At 38.3% G+C, this 14,977-nt stretch overlaps 1 protein-coding gene across 5 annotated transcripts in view; it reads left to right on the top strand.

Annotated features, from left to right (window-relative positions):
• ABCC8 (ATP binding cassette subfamily C member 8) overlaps positions 1-14,977 on the top strand; it is an 83,068-nt gene that overhangs the window by 57,057 nt on the left and 11,034 nt on the right. For all 5 annotated transcript variants that reach the window (XR_008734155.1, XM_055722282.1, XM_055722281.1 and 2 more), the window contains 10 exons: positions 357-494; positions 2,933-3,058; positions 3,757-3,856; positions 4,409-4,656; positions 5,654-5,814; positions 7,193-7,262; positions 7,959-8,116; positions 9,043-9,135; positions 12,766-12,868; positions 14,294-14,407. Coding sequence is in view for 4 of the 5 variants with exons in the window: in XM_055722282.1 (XP_055578257.1) it covers positions 357-494; positions 2,933-3,058; positions 3,757-3,856; positions 4,409-4,656; positions 5,654-5,814; positions 7,193-7,262; positions 7,959-8,116; positions 9,043-9,135; positions 12,766-12,868; positions 14,294-14,407 (1,311 nt within the window). In the remaining variant the exon portion in view is untranslated. The remainder of the gene's footprint in view (positions 1-356; positions 495-2,932; positions 3,059-3,756; positions 3,857-4,408; positions 4,657-5,653; positions 5,815-7,192; positions 7,263-7,958; positions 8,117-9,042; positions 9,136-12,765; positions 12,869-14,293; positions 14,408-14,977) is intronic.

Here is a 14,977-nt window from a genome sequence, read left to right as displayed (position 1 = left end):
ATCCATGCCATAGACATACGTTGCTGTGTTGTCTTCAGTCTGCCAGAAGCAATGCACTGCAGATATGTAGGCTGTGAAGCACATCTGCTGAGAGGAGCAGTTCCCAGCAAGCCTCGCGAAATCACAGTGTTTACACAGCTGACATTACTATATGTCTTAGTACTCACTGTAAATAGACAGTTCAAGATTTGTTACGTAGTTTAAAAAAGCCATTCCTCAGAACACTTTTAATCTTCTGACAGCCTCTTTTGATTGTCTATATTGATCTAACTGGGTTTACTGGTGTTAAAATCTGTCAGTTTCCTTTAACACTCTAAGTGCTGTCTCCAAAAGTTGACCTTTTTTCCTTGTGACAGGATGATCCATTTTCTGCACTGGATATCCACCTAAGTGACCATCTTATGCAAGAAGGGATCCTGAAAATGCTGCGGGAAGACAAGCGGACCATTGTGCTTGTAACTCACAAGCTTCAGTACTTACCCCATGCTGACTGGGTAAGAAAGCTCTTCCCTTTTTTTAATGAGGCGGCAAGAATGTGGCATGAATAAGTCTTGCTGCAAACAAGGCTTTCTCTTCATCTTTCTGCCAAGGCAGTATAGTGAGAAGAGACATAATAAAGATCTGAAAATTAGCCAGTGAGCTTGGGGTGACGATTTTGGAGTTCCCATCTTAGAACACCTGATAGGTTGGATTTTCACAGAGCTGATATTTAATACTCTTATGGAAGCAGGCTGCAGTTAAAGTATATTGAGTATACAAAAAAATCAGTTGTATTGGAAAATTCTGCTCATTTTTTATCTCAAAAACAGTAAAACGTTTAACATGTTTGCCTCTGCTGGGATGTGACTAGGAATTTGTGCTGTCACAGAAAAAGGTGTTTTTATGGATATTGTGCTTGGAAATAGAAGGAAAAAATAGTGTTTCCTTGTGATTAGTACTAGTACATAATGTATCAAGAACATCTTTACCCTCTGTATGTTGACAAAATTTTAAGAAATAGGTAGTGTTCAATTGTTTTGTTAGGTTTCTTTGTTACATCTTGTTTACAGAAAAAAAATGAAGGTATACTTCCTATAACAGTTTGCAATTGCAAATGTCAAAGGTGAAGCAAATCAGGCAGGATAAAGTTTGGTTTTTGCAAATAGTTGGTTTTTAGTTCATTGGTTCACACTGACCTTGTGCTTCGTTCTCCTATAGTTATCCAGCTACAATATCACAGGTCTTCTTGCTCACGATGATTGATGACTGCAGTTATGCCTCCTAGCAGGACTTCTCTCTCATTTGCAGCTTGCACAGACTAAAGCAGCAGTTACTCTGTCTCAAGAAATAACCATGTTTCAGCTGCTTTGTGTTCTTCATATTGGCTTGCTATAAACTTGCAGATAGACATTAATCTTGTTCTGGTCACATTTTTTGGTGGGCAGCATTTATCCTTTGTGGTCTGCTGTGACCTTGTCCCTCAGTTGTACACCTTTAAGAACTACTATTGATCTCAACACAGTTCTGGTTTTCCAGTCAGTGTCTTTTCAGGATACAGGACTTTTCTGCCTTCTTCCCCTCCCTGTGAGGTCCATTCTTAGCTTCATCTTTTTCAATTGTTATGTATTTGGATTTTTTTAAATATGCAGAGCTATGGCATTGTGTCAGTATAATTTTTTAATTTTCTTTATGAGTCAGACCCATTTCTAGGTAGTTGTGTTTTATGAGATGCTTTATGAGAATTATTTTATTTTTATTATCTTATAATTGGGTTTGAGTAATGTTTCATGAAATATACTGTTCCAACCAGCCTGTAGGATAGTAACCATTTGTATTAATTAAATTTATAATGAAAAATATTTATTCAGAAATAGTTCAGGCTCTTTTTCCTAAGCACAGGTCTCATTAAGGCTTAGCAAGTCTAACCTAATGGAGTGCAGCATGAATATTTATTTTACTTTATTAAGGAATTTTAAATAAAAATATAACTGGAAGTATATGTGATGGCTCTCCTAAATCTTCATAGCAAAACCCTATGCAAAAAAAAAAAAAAAAAAAATTCAAGGCCCAGCCCAATTATAGGTTTACAGAATAAATTGATCACAAGATTGTTGTTTGCTTTATTTTTTCCTTTTCCGTTTGCTTTATTTTTTCCTTTTCTCTGTTGTAAATTCTTAGCAGTAAACAGAATAGATTATTTCCCCACCCACTGACCATGGAAATTGTCGAGTTTCCAGGGAGAGAGGAAAATAAATACTGCATTAACATGTTTTCTTATGATGTCATGTGAGTTTACAATCCACATGCCTCACTTTCCAATTCTCCTTGTCAGCTCTAAAGTAAAAGTAGTTACACTGTGTATATAATGTAGTTACACTAAGATAAACCTGGAAACCACACCCTTCAGCCGTTGTCTTGTATATATAATTCTTTTCAAACTGTGTCCACTGTTTATGCTTTTAAAAGCTTTAGGGATTCAAATTCCCTAGCTTTTCCTTATCAGGTCCATGATATCAAACAGACGGTGGAGCCGGCATGCTCGTATCTAATTGCCTGAATGAGGGCAAACATGCTGCACACAGTGAGTTGCTAAAAGCCTTTTCCTTTTAGGAGGTAAGAGAACTCTAAAATCTCATCTTGCTAATGACTTGTATTTAGGAAGAGTAATGCACTCTCCTGTGTGCTGACAGGGACCCCGTTCTTCTTTCTTACTTAAAAGCAGCCTTCCTTCTTGAAAGCATGAAGTGCAGGAAGTTTATGGTTTTGCAGCATCTTGAGTAAAGGGGATAGAGTCAAGAGATAACTTCACTGCCTTTTTAGAAGACAGATTTATTCACAGAAGTATTCTTTATTTGAGAAAAGAGAAAATTCTGTCCAGGCCCAGCAGCATAGCCTTAAAATAAATAGAGGTACGTGGCTCTTTATCTCACCACTTGTGTTTCTAACTTTTTAGATAATTGCCATGAAAGATGGTAACATCCAGAGAGAAGGAACACTCAAGGACATTCAGAAATCAGAGACTGAGCTCTTTGAACACTGGAAAACATTAATGAATCGCCAAGACCAAGAGCTGGAGAAGGTTGTTTATGGGCAGGGCAATCGACATTTGCAGAAAATGTGACTTCTTTTTTTTCTTTTTTTTTCTCCTTAGGTTGGAAGCATTAGCAAGGATTGACATGCTGTGTGTGATTTGGAGTACTGCATTTACCCTTATTATTTATCTGTTAAGAGAAATTCTTTCATCTGGACAGCTCATCCTTCCTTGATACTGTTGCCTCTGGTCCATTCTTGATAGGAAGCCCTATCAAAATATTCTTGCCTAAGGAATATTAAATTGGACCATTTTGGAAAAAGCATTGTTAATGTGCGATACGATAGCTGCTTCTATAAAAGTTGCTGAATTTACTCATTGCATCGGGTAGAAGTTTTTCAGATGTGCCTATATCAAGTTCTCTAAATCATTAACACATTTTGACTTTAGTGCTATAACACGGGAAGAATGAGATAATTAATCTTAGTTCTTATTAATTAAGGGATATCTGTCCACGTTAAGATTTCAAGGAAGCTGGGATTGACAATGTGAAATTAATGTCGGATATCTAATTTATGTCCTTGAGTTTTACACAGAGGTAGCAAATACATCACTCATGACTGCCTGCTTGTAAGAGCTTTACTTTCATTTTTCGATCATGTTCTGATTGGAAACAAATTTTGTCACAGCTAGTGATTTTTTTATTAATTCTCTAGTTGAAAACATATGAACTGTCCCTTTTTCAGGAGACTATTATTGAGAGCAAAACTGTTTTGGAAAGAACAAATCTCCGGAGGACTATGTATTCCCGTGAAGCCCTGCTGAAAGATGATGAAGAGGATGAAGGTAAAAGGATGGCCTTTGAGCCCAGTACTGCTACATTACTGTTTCACAGTTCAATTATATGTGAATGAATTAATATAATGCAAACTGGCAAGAGAATAACCATTTTTCAGGTGGTCATGATTTGCAAGAGGGCTGTTTCCGTTGATTTTTACATCTGGACTATAGTGATTTCAAGCATTCAGGAGTCATAGGTTCCTTCAAACTCTTGAGGTTTTTTTTCTTATACTTGAACATGATTTGATAATTAATAGGGAATAATACTGAATAATTTATTGTGGGTGAGCTTCAAATCTGTCAATAGCTTAAGTACACTTGTTTAAGGTTTTACAATTCGTTTTTATCAAGCCAGTACTTTTAAATTGCAAAAACATGGCTGAAGACATCGATAACTAAGTACTAAGGTTCTTTGCACCTTTTTAGCATGTGTGGCTGAGCATGTAATTTCACCTCAAAGCCACTCTTTATCCCGTATAAGACCTGTTTTGTAGCTGCCACTTGCCAGTCCGTATGAAAGGTGTGTACGAGTAAGTACTTTTTTCTTGCACATTGCAGAAGAAGTAACAGAAAGCGATGATGAAGACAACCTGTCTTCGGTGCTGCATCAGAGAGCAAAGATGCCCTGGAGTGCCTGTGGCAAGTACCTCAGCGCGGCAGGAATCCTTCTTCTGCCACTGCTGGTTCTGTCCCAGCTGCTGAAGCACACAATAATGGTGGCCATTGACTACTGCCTGGCACTCTGGACCTCAGATGCCCTTTCTGAGAAAACAGAGCTACAGCTGAAGAACTGCTCTTCCTATCAGGTATGCAACGCCTTCTTCATCTTCCTCTTATGATTTAACCGGTGGGGATCTCCCGCTGTCAACCTCTGCTCCAAGATCTGTATGCAGTGTGCTGTATTTCTAGTAAATTTCTAGCTACTGGAGAGTGTTTTGAAGGTTAATGCATTTTTGGGTACACAGTGCAATAAAACTAACAGTTAAGTTTTATGTGCCGTTCTTCTCATTTTGCTAGATTTATTGTATTTTCATCATCTAGCTGATATGCCTAAACCTTGGTCTCTAAAGTAATTTTGATATCATAGTTCTTTCAAATTCTTCTGTACTGTTGCATTCTACTGCAAGTAGGGCTTTCAGATTTTCTAATATGGGGAACACAGATTATTTATTTTTTTTTTATGATGTGCATGCTTTTTTCAGTTGTTTGTTTTTTTCTAATGTGAATGCCACATGGAATTGACCACTGTGTTACCTATCAGGATACTCTGTAGAGGAGGGATTTTGTTAGAACTAAGATTTTCTTTATCGGGATTCAGTTTCTACAAGTAATCCTACATTAGTGTTTGGGAAGTTTGGGTATGATTTCGTGGATCACACTGTCATCTTTAAAAGATGCTTTATTGATGCTGAGTTTTAATATTAAATTAGTATTTCAAAATAAAAAACTATTATATTCTGTTCCTGTTCAGAAAACAGACCAAAACAACAAAGACATAATAAATGCTTTTAAAATGTTTTTTTGCCTTCAGATGAAACTATCAAATATATCTTTTCAGGGTTTTTTTTAATAGTATTTTGTGATTCTAAATGTCTGATTAATCTCTTATTTTCATGCAAACATGCCCCTCTCCAAAGGATAATACATTGTGGTTTAAGGTTGTTGAAAACCATTGGCAGTTTCATTTAGGGAGGAAAAAGCATTTACTCCTTACATTTTTTCAGTCCTGTGTTTGTGCATTTACAATAATTATTAAACATAATTTACAGTGAATAATTTTGTTACTTGCTTTTTGTTTCTTAGGATTTCAACCACTCTCGATATTCAAAAGTTTTCAGCATTCTCTGCTGTCTTGGGATTGTATTATGTCTTGTCACATCAATAGCGGTGGAGTGGACTGGCTTGAAAGTCACCAAAAAACTACACTCTTCTTTACTAAATAAGATTATTTTGGCTCCAATGAGGTATTGCTCTGATTGTAATACAAATTGTATTGTCGTAAAAAATTGCTGGCTGTGCTGCTTTTGGCACAGCCCAGGATATGGTTTTCTGGGCTGTGAGCGCCCATTACCAGGTCATGTTAAGCTTCTCATCCACCAGCATCCCCAAGTCCTCCTCCTCCGGGCTGCTCTCAATTCATTCTCCACCCGGCCTGTATTTGTGCTTGGGATTGCCCAACCCAGGTGCAGGACCTTGCACTTGGCTGTGTTGAACTTCACAAGGTTCACATGGCCCCACCTCTCAAGCCTGTCAAGGCCGTTTTGTGCTCCTTACTTCAAGGTGCTCTTCTAAGCACAGTTTTTAAGAAGTGACTGTGAATCACATTTTTTGTATCATTGAAAATCACCAGGCATCACACTACTGAGCAATTTTTGAAAATGGTACCCAGGCTGCTTGAGTTCCTAGACAGTGATCAAACGCCTCTCCTGCCTGACTGTGACTTCAGAGATTTACTTCCTTGCATATTTAATTTCTCTTTGCTGTTTTTAATTAGGGAGAAAACACAATTATTGATCTAGATGTTGTACAGTACATTCATAGCATGCATCATAATCTTAATCACTGAAAATCTTTACTGTCATGCAGTGATTGTGCAAGTATATGAAGGGTAATGGGCTTAGACAGTCATCAGGGCATCATTACAGTACACTGGGATGCACAGATACCAGTAAAGGACTTTGTCCTGCGTAAGTTTTCTTTCTAATACATGAAAAGCAAGTTGTATCTTAATTCAAACCTGCAGCTGTTACTGAATATTAGGAAAAATATCTTCTTATTTTCAAGTTAACTGTGTTTGACCCAGAAATCCTGTAGAAATAATATACGCATAAAACCTCAGATTTTTTAAAATACTTTTTTTTCAGGATAGAATTAGACTTGAGGTTCATCAAAAGCTATGGAACAGTTAATTACAGAGCAATAATGAAGTTTGCATTTTGCGTATGCAAAGGTCTCTTAATATATTATTTCAACAGTTGTTCTTAGTTATGCATTTCTATTCCCAGAAAAATGCAAGACTTTTCAATATAATTTGTTTGCAGTTTTCTTGCATTGAAGAGGCCTCAAATTGCAATCAAAGGATTTTTTTAAATGTAATCATGATTTGTGTAGCTTAGGCAGTAGAGGGAGCTGAGGAGATGCTTGCTGTTTTTGGATTACGTTCAAGACTGCCATTTCATTGGAAAGCTGTGGTGATGGGAAAAGAATGTGAAATTTTACTGTGGCTGTCCATATATTTGCTTGTGTCTGTGATAGGGTACCTAGCTTAAGGAAGACAAAAAAACCCTAAAACTATTCTAGTGTCCAATATTGTAATCTTTCCTGTTCCTTGTCTCATATTAGGTTTTTTGAAACAACACCTCTGGGTAGTATATTGAACAGATTTTCAGCTGACTGCAATACCATCGACCAGGTACTGAATAAATATATTCAAGCTGCCAAGTTGTCCTTTCTTTCCCAGTCTGAAAGGCTGGATTTTGTTTTATTACAGACTCATTTAGATGAAGTTTACTGATGAAAAGTAGTTTTGACTACTTTATCAATTTGTATTGTGATTTTCTAGGTTCAGAATCCATTCCTCATCTTAAATGCACATTGAAAAACCATTTATTTGATTAAGATGCCCTGTATATAAAAGGCAAGCAAAATTAGACCAATAGTGATATCTCCAAATTAAGAGAATCTTTTTTTAAAAAGTGGGTAGACACATTCACTTGGCACATACGAGCAAATGAAATTAGAAGAATGCAAACCCTGTTGCCCAAAATAGAAATAAGCGAGATTCAAATTATCAGTTTTTACCCAGACTGCACTGCCAGTTCATAGGATTAATACAGATGCTAAAATCATCCATTGCATCCCATTTGTAATCCTCTGACATGAGGATTGTGGGCCACAATGCAGACATGTGAAGCAGCCCCACAGAAATCCCTTCAAATTTTTCCAAAACCCAGCACTCTATTCAAAATCAGACCTGTATACTTAGTGCTTCAGATCCTCAAATTTTTTTTGTCCTTGTGTAAGTGGACAAAGGAAAATGAAATAATGCTGATTTAAACTTGATATGTTATGGAAGATTCTGTGTGCTTATTCTTCTTTATCTATACAGCACATTCCAGCTACCCTGGAGTGCTTGAGTCGTTCCACTTTGCTGTGTGTATCTGCTCTTGCTGTCATCTCGTATGTTACACCAATGTTTCTCATTGCCCTGGTTCCCCTCGCAATCATGTGTTACTTCATCCAGAAGTACTTCCGAGTCGCATCACGGTAAGAGCATAAACCAGTATCATTCTGGCAATAGAAACATCTTCTGCATGCGTGATTCCAGGTGAAAATGGAAATCTGTAAATCCAGGGAGAATCTGGAGAACGCAGTATAACCATGGTGCTACTGCTGCCCACTAAGGATCTAACGTGCACAAGCATCCTCTCTGGTTCCGGGTGCCTTTTAGTTTCTAACAAGTTGAAAAATTCTAGCCATATCTGTGATTTTGTTCTGCTACTAAGAACATACAGCTTCCCTCCCAGTGGCGCTCAAGAAGTGTTCGTAGTAATGCTGCATTTATCCCTTCATGTATGCATGAATTGAGAGGGATTCTACAACCAATTTACTTCCTGCTGGAAGAAACAGAGACTAAATAGAATTTCACCCCACCTGTGTTTCCACTGATTTGGTGACTAAACACAAAACTGAGAAACAACGTAATGATGAGTGTGGGCTCTCAGTTACTCTGTGTAAGTTACGCTGTCAGCTCAGTGAGAAGTTGTGCTATCTGGGGGGGAGACTGGGGACAGAGGAACTTGCATTTTGCCTTCTGCTTAACTCGAGCTGTTATTTGCAGTATCCCATTGAATTTATATTCAACATAGAGCCAGAATGTTGTTTAAAATTAATAAACAATTGAGTATAAGAAATAGGAATATAGGAGAAACAAAGGAAGGCAGTAAAGGGAAAAGACCCATCAGAACTCCAGCATTGTTTGTATTAAAATGTTAAAAAAGGAAAATCCTCCTGGGGTCTTTGTTCCTTGCTCGGAGACATGCAGCACTGCTTTGCAATCTGTCTGAACCCTATATATACATATATATAATTATTGTGATGATATTCACTTTCAATCTCTGGGCCTGTTTCAAGAGACTGAACTGCACAACAAAACTGGATTTTTACAAAATTCTTTTCATAACCCTCTCCAGGGACCTGCAGCAGCTGGATGACAGCACTCAGCTACCATTACTCTCCCATTTCTCAGAGACCGTTGAAGGCCTAACCACCATCCGAGCCTTCAGGTACAGTTTTATTTAAGAAACGTATATTACCTCACTTTTGAATATCTATCTCTGATTCTGTTCTGCAGTTGTGCAGTTATTGGTAATTGTTATTTGGATCACTTGGAAAAGCCAGAGTCCCCAAAACACTGGTAAGGGGGAACTCCAAAACACTGAGGAACTTTAAGTATTTGCATGTGAAGGAGTTACTGTGGAAAAACAGGCTGATATTTGTCAGCTGCCCTGTGGTAATGGTCCACACACTTGCACACAACCTGAAAAAAAAATACTTAAGGGCAAATGTGATTAAAGAAGCTAAATTAGCTTGCAATTACCGCAGTGTGCGGTGTGGCAGACTGTCTGCTTGGACAGTTTCCGTGGAACAACTAATATGCACTAACTTGTTATGCCAGAGTAATCTGCCTATGAGTCGATGTCCTGGTAAGATAATTTGTGCGTGCTAGTGACTTCAGCACCCTAAGTTATTCTTCAGGTTGTTAGCTGAAAATTTGGTGGTTTATACTTATTTTGAAAGTACACAAGCTGGAGACTAACTCTTTCATTGCCTGTTTTGATTCATTTTTCTGTCCACGTAAGCTGACAGGGGAGCAGCCCAGGAATACCTGATGGCATGCCTGGGCTGCATCTGTTACAAAAATGGCTGGTACCGGCAGAGGTACCAATAAAACTACTGCAGAGCTTACCAGCTGCTTTCCCTGAGCTAGTGCTGCTCTTGCCTTTTCCCAGTTGATTCAAATGCAATTAACTGTCTTCCACATCCATCTCATCTAGATGGCTACATGTTTTGTTAGTTAATTGTTACTATTCTATCTTTGAAATGGTAGTGCTTATTCCTCCTAATATGTAATTTTAATTTTATAATTTTATAATAGAAGTAATGCACAAAGTTAACTTTTTCTTAAACTATTTATTCTATTTATTATATATAAATTATTTATTCTATTTAGAAAATAGAATATAAATAGCTCAATGAAAAAACAACCAGTTTAAGATTTTTCTTTTTGACTGAAGGTAGCTTCCCAAAGAGTTGTAGAAAGGCATAGTATTTTCTATTATTAATTACTGTTATTGGATATTTAATTCGTTAAGTGCCAACAGTGTTCTCAGCTACAACAGTTGTAGCTATGTCTATGTTCACTTTTAAGGAAAATAAATTTTGCTTTATTTGTTGCTTTTCTCATTTGTGTATTCTACTCCATCAAGAGGCTTTTTAGAGTATTATGGCTGTATATTTTCAGGTGTTGATACAATAAATAATATTCAATGCCATCTAGCTAATATTTTCAGTCTTCTGGAGCATTCCCTCTTGGTTCTTCCTATCACCTTGAAATTAATTCCTATGTCAAAGAATTGTGTTTGGTGCCTCCTTTTTCTTAAATCCTGCAGTAACTGATGTGCCTGTGACCCAGAGAGCCATGTGCGTTCAGTAAATTCCATATTCCATCTGCCTGCCAGCCTCCTGCATCAGCTGGTAACCTGGCTATTTATAGGACTGTGTGGCTTTTCAGCTGCCTCGCATATTAGCAGGAGTGGAGTTTAGACTTGCTAGCTTGAGCATCCCTAAAAATAACACTAATTCAGGAATCCAGTCACCACGTTTGGAGGTGCTAGTTATTCCTGGAGTGTCCTTACCCTTGGTAACTCTCTTATCCTGCACTTCTCAGAACGCATAAGGAAAGAAATGTACAAAAAATCCAGGGGGAGATCAGAAAGACAGCTACTGCTGCAGCTATAAATATGCCTTCAGCAGATGCCCTGGCCTGATTTATAGTTTGCTATCTGGCACTTCAGATAGTGTTGGTGCTAAATAATCGATAAAATGTAAATGTGAAGGCTTCTGCAAAGACTGGTCTGTTTTCTGAGAGGCCTGGTGATCTGGGGACGCTCTCTGAAGAGAAAGATTTCTGCAGTCCTCCACCAATAGTGGTAACTTTGTTTGCATCCCCATTCCACGTGCATATATGCATGGCTGACTCATGACACATACCTCACATCTTCTGAGGCATATCTGCGTCACATAATACCTCATGGTGTAGATAGGAGAGTTAAACGTGACCGAATTGGTTCCAGAAGCAGTACAGCCATCTCTGTATGGTAGGACACCGAGGGTAATTAGTCCTGAGGAAAGGCAGGGCTCACTAACTGACACTGTGTGATGCTAGCACTTGCTTTCAGGAAGAGCCATTCTAGACTATACATATACACCAACATGCTCAGAGCCAGCCGAGGCCATTCTTCATTGCACACAGCAGACACATCTCTTATGTCTTGGCAAATGGTTAAGTTTGGAACAGCGAAATTTTTTCCAAAAGTGGCGCTTACTACTTTTCCTCAAAAGCACAAATGGTTTATGTAAAGTCTTAACTTTATTATGCTGTACTCAGAAGAACGATTAAGATGCTCTGCAGTGAACAAATTTGAAAGCTTCTCTAAGCCACGTACTTCATACTTAAAACATTGTCCTATCTTTCTCTCGTATCAGTATAAGGAGAGCTGAACTTAGAAATAACTAGTGCTTCTTGCAGCTGTAGTAGCTAAAGGATATAAACAGGGGGAAATGAGCGTGTTTGTTAAACTTGCTAATGTAATAAAGGAGAACAAAATTTCAGGCTCTGGGTGCTTAAACTAGACCTTCATGACTTCAAGCTTCTGTTAGTGCTCTGGAAAAAACTTTTGTGCCAGACCTCTTTGTTATTAGACATAATGCTTGATACATGTTATTAACATCATATTAATTAATACCTATGCAAATAAATATGCCCAGCTAAAAGGGGTGACTGACTGACTTGTATGCTTGCCAAGACCCCAGTCTAAATAGGTGTAGCAGGGAATCACCTTACGTATCTGCTGAATTCAAGGCAGAATTCATTGATGCGGCTATTCTGATGAGTGGGTGCAGATTCAATATAATAAACCATAAGCAGCTCTATTTGCCATCGTTTTGTGTTGTGACTAATTCTCTGGGGGCAGGTGGGGGCGAAGACACAGTTCTTTCCATTCTGTTACTTCTTGTTGCTCCATGTGCTTGGACTGCTGTTTACAAAGTGCTCCATTTATCCACTGATAAGGGCGTGTTTGTCTAACACTGGAGCTACTATGACTGGAGGTACTTTGAGTTTATAATAAATTGTTACAATTTCTAGGTACTACAGTAATATAAATTTTAAAACGAGCTTATATGATCAGGTGGGAAGAGGAACTGCATTCTGCAGCATTAATACTTTTCACAAGTTACATGCATGTATTATTTCTCTCTCATATTTTCATTTTTAGTTTCAGATTGCCTGTCTCACAATTACCATGTAATAAAATACATTTACAAAATGCCCAGTGTGATCTGAAAGTCCCACATAGAGTTTCATCAATGCAGTAACATCCATTTACTCCTAAAAATGCTGTACAAATACAGTTTGCATGTGTCTAATACAAGTCTACAGATAATGTCACTGAACTATTGGTAGGCTGATTTAGACCCTGTGTCAAACTGCCGATGAGCATATATCCCCAGCAATTAAATTTTACTTTTCATTTTTCCAAGACACGATGCATGACTTTTTCTCTTTTTTCTCTTTTTTCCTTTTTTTCTTCTATTTTTTTCCTTTTTTTTCCTTTTTATTTTTCTTTTTTCAGGTATGAAGCCAAATTTCGCCAAAAGCTTCTTGAATACACAGATTCCAACAACATCGCTTCCCTTTTCCTTACAGCTGCCAATCGCTGGCTGGAAGTCCGCATGGCAAGTACATTATTTTTGTGTGTATACACAATGAATTTGACTTCATTCCAAGCAATCTGAGGCGGCATCCAACAGTTATCCAGCTTCATCTGGGTTTCAGATCTGCGCCTTTACCCATTGTATCTCTCTATCTGTAACGATTATGTGCCCAGCCCACCCTGGAAACTGAACGTCGTACATTTTCCCCATAGCCTGCAGCTGTTTCTCCAAGACAAGAATAGTTTTTATAGGTCACATTGGCTCCTCTGTGTGTGAAGAGTGATTAGAGCTGGTCAAGCTGTGCTGCCAGCCAGGATGCCTTTGTGGGACCATGTTAGTCAGTGTCAGCAGGCCTTGGCCTTGGGGGTCCCCAGGACATTTCAACATCTTGGAAGCTCTCTCAATGAGCAGAAGGATGCAGGCAGTTTGTGCCTGGGTTTGGGTCATCTGAGGAATGCCAAAGATATTCAAGTGCCCATTTCCTTAAAAGTGCTCAGTAAAGTAGCCTGGCATGAGAAATTATTTATTAAAAATAACTCCCTAGGAAGGAAATCAAGGAATTTTATGTTGTGGATGGTGATACTTGTATCAGACTTTGTTAGATACAGGTGGAGTACTGCTGTTGTGGTAACATGGGCTCCTTTTATGTGTGCTAAGTGTATGTTAACTCATATTTCATGTCTCAGACTATATCTCCATTTTGGACTCTATTTTAGCTGGTATCTTTTGCAACTTAAATCCAGATATTGAGTATGACTTAAATAAAATATTACTTCCTTTTTATATGCTCAGTCCTAGACCATCTGAAGACCCTAATTTGGTCAGTGCGTATATCACTAAACAGTACAAATACAGACAAGAAACAATTTCCTTCCTTACAGAGTTTGTTTTCTAGTCTGTTACATAATTTTACGCAAAGGCTTGTCTGTGGGAGGTCAAATCACTAATGAGTTAAATTAAAGCAGCAAAAGCCCGTCATGGTTGGATGCAATCCAACTAATAAATACATGCTGTGCAAGAACAGCTGGTTTGAACAAATATGGATTGGTAGCCACTCAGCAGTGACAGCAGTGCCTCCCAGCCATCAGCCGCAGAGAGGATCTGCTCACAGATGGGATTACATGAGCATTTCCCTCCTATCCCAGGTAACACCAGCTGTGCGGTTTCAGCCACCCCCATTACATGCTTAAGATACTTGCACTGACTTCTCTGGAAGAAGATAAGGAGTGTTGGTACAACTCCTCCTGTGTGCTAAAGTGTTTCCAAACAGCACAGCCACACTAAAGGCATTAAGAATGGGTTCCTAGGCAGGGTCTCTTTAGAGTTACGTGGTGTTTTCTGCATGTATTTCAAACTGTCCAACAGGTTTGTTATTTGGTATGTGAAATTATGACATTTTAATCATTTGTAGACTTACAGTGATGGAGTTTATTCATATTCCTTCAGGAGTACATTGGAGCATGTGTGGTACTCATAGCAGCTGTCACTTCTATTACCAGTTGCCTGTATAATGAACTCTCTTCAGGACTTGTAGGCTTGGGACTAACCTATGCTCTTATGGTAAGAATCTTGGGACCCTTTCTGTCTCTCCCAAACATTTTTATGTAATTCTTCACGGCACGAAGATGAACAGGAAGATTGAAGGTGTCTGTACTTCTCTAGTGGGTACTGTAACGTCATTGAAACCATGTGTTACCTTCAGTTCTCATTCAATGGTTGACATATTTGAGTGTATGCTTTCTTCAGTTTTTAGATAAAATATTGAAGTGTTAGTTCAAATATGTCAACCAAATATGGCCAAGTTGTGTCATATTTTTAATATTGTCTTGCATCGTGAAGAGTATTTTTTCAGTGCGTCAATTATATTTATGCCCTGGTACATCATTCTAGACTGTCAGACCTTAAGTTAGCAAGATGATGTCTTTTCACCTGTCTTTACAGTTCCTCCCCCTCTTTTCTGTTCCTGTGGATCAGATCTCCATAGTACCAAAGCATTTGCACATTTGCAGTTAGGAAATGTAACCATTAGTCATTGCCATCACCCTGTTGATGTGTACCATACAGATTCGCAACGCCAGCTTATTGAGGCTGAACAGGTGTTTCTGTGGAGGAATATAAACTGCGGAGGAA

The sequence above is a fragment of the Falco cherrug genome, chromosome 10 (genome assembly GCF_023634085.1).
Source record: "Falco cherrug isolate bFalChe1 chromosome 10, bFalChe1.pri, whole genome shotgun sequence".
NCBI classification, from domain to species: domain Eukaryota; kingdom Metazoa; phylum Chordata; class Aves; order Falconiformes; family Falconidae; genus Falco; species Falco cherrug.
Note: the sequence above shows the minus strand (reverse complement) of the source record. Positions and strands in the feature narration are given on the sequence as shown.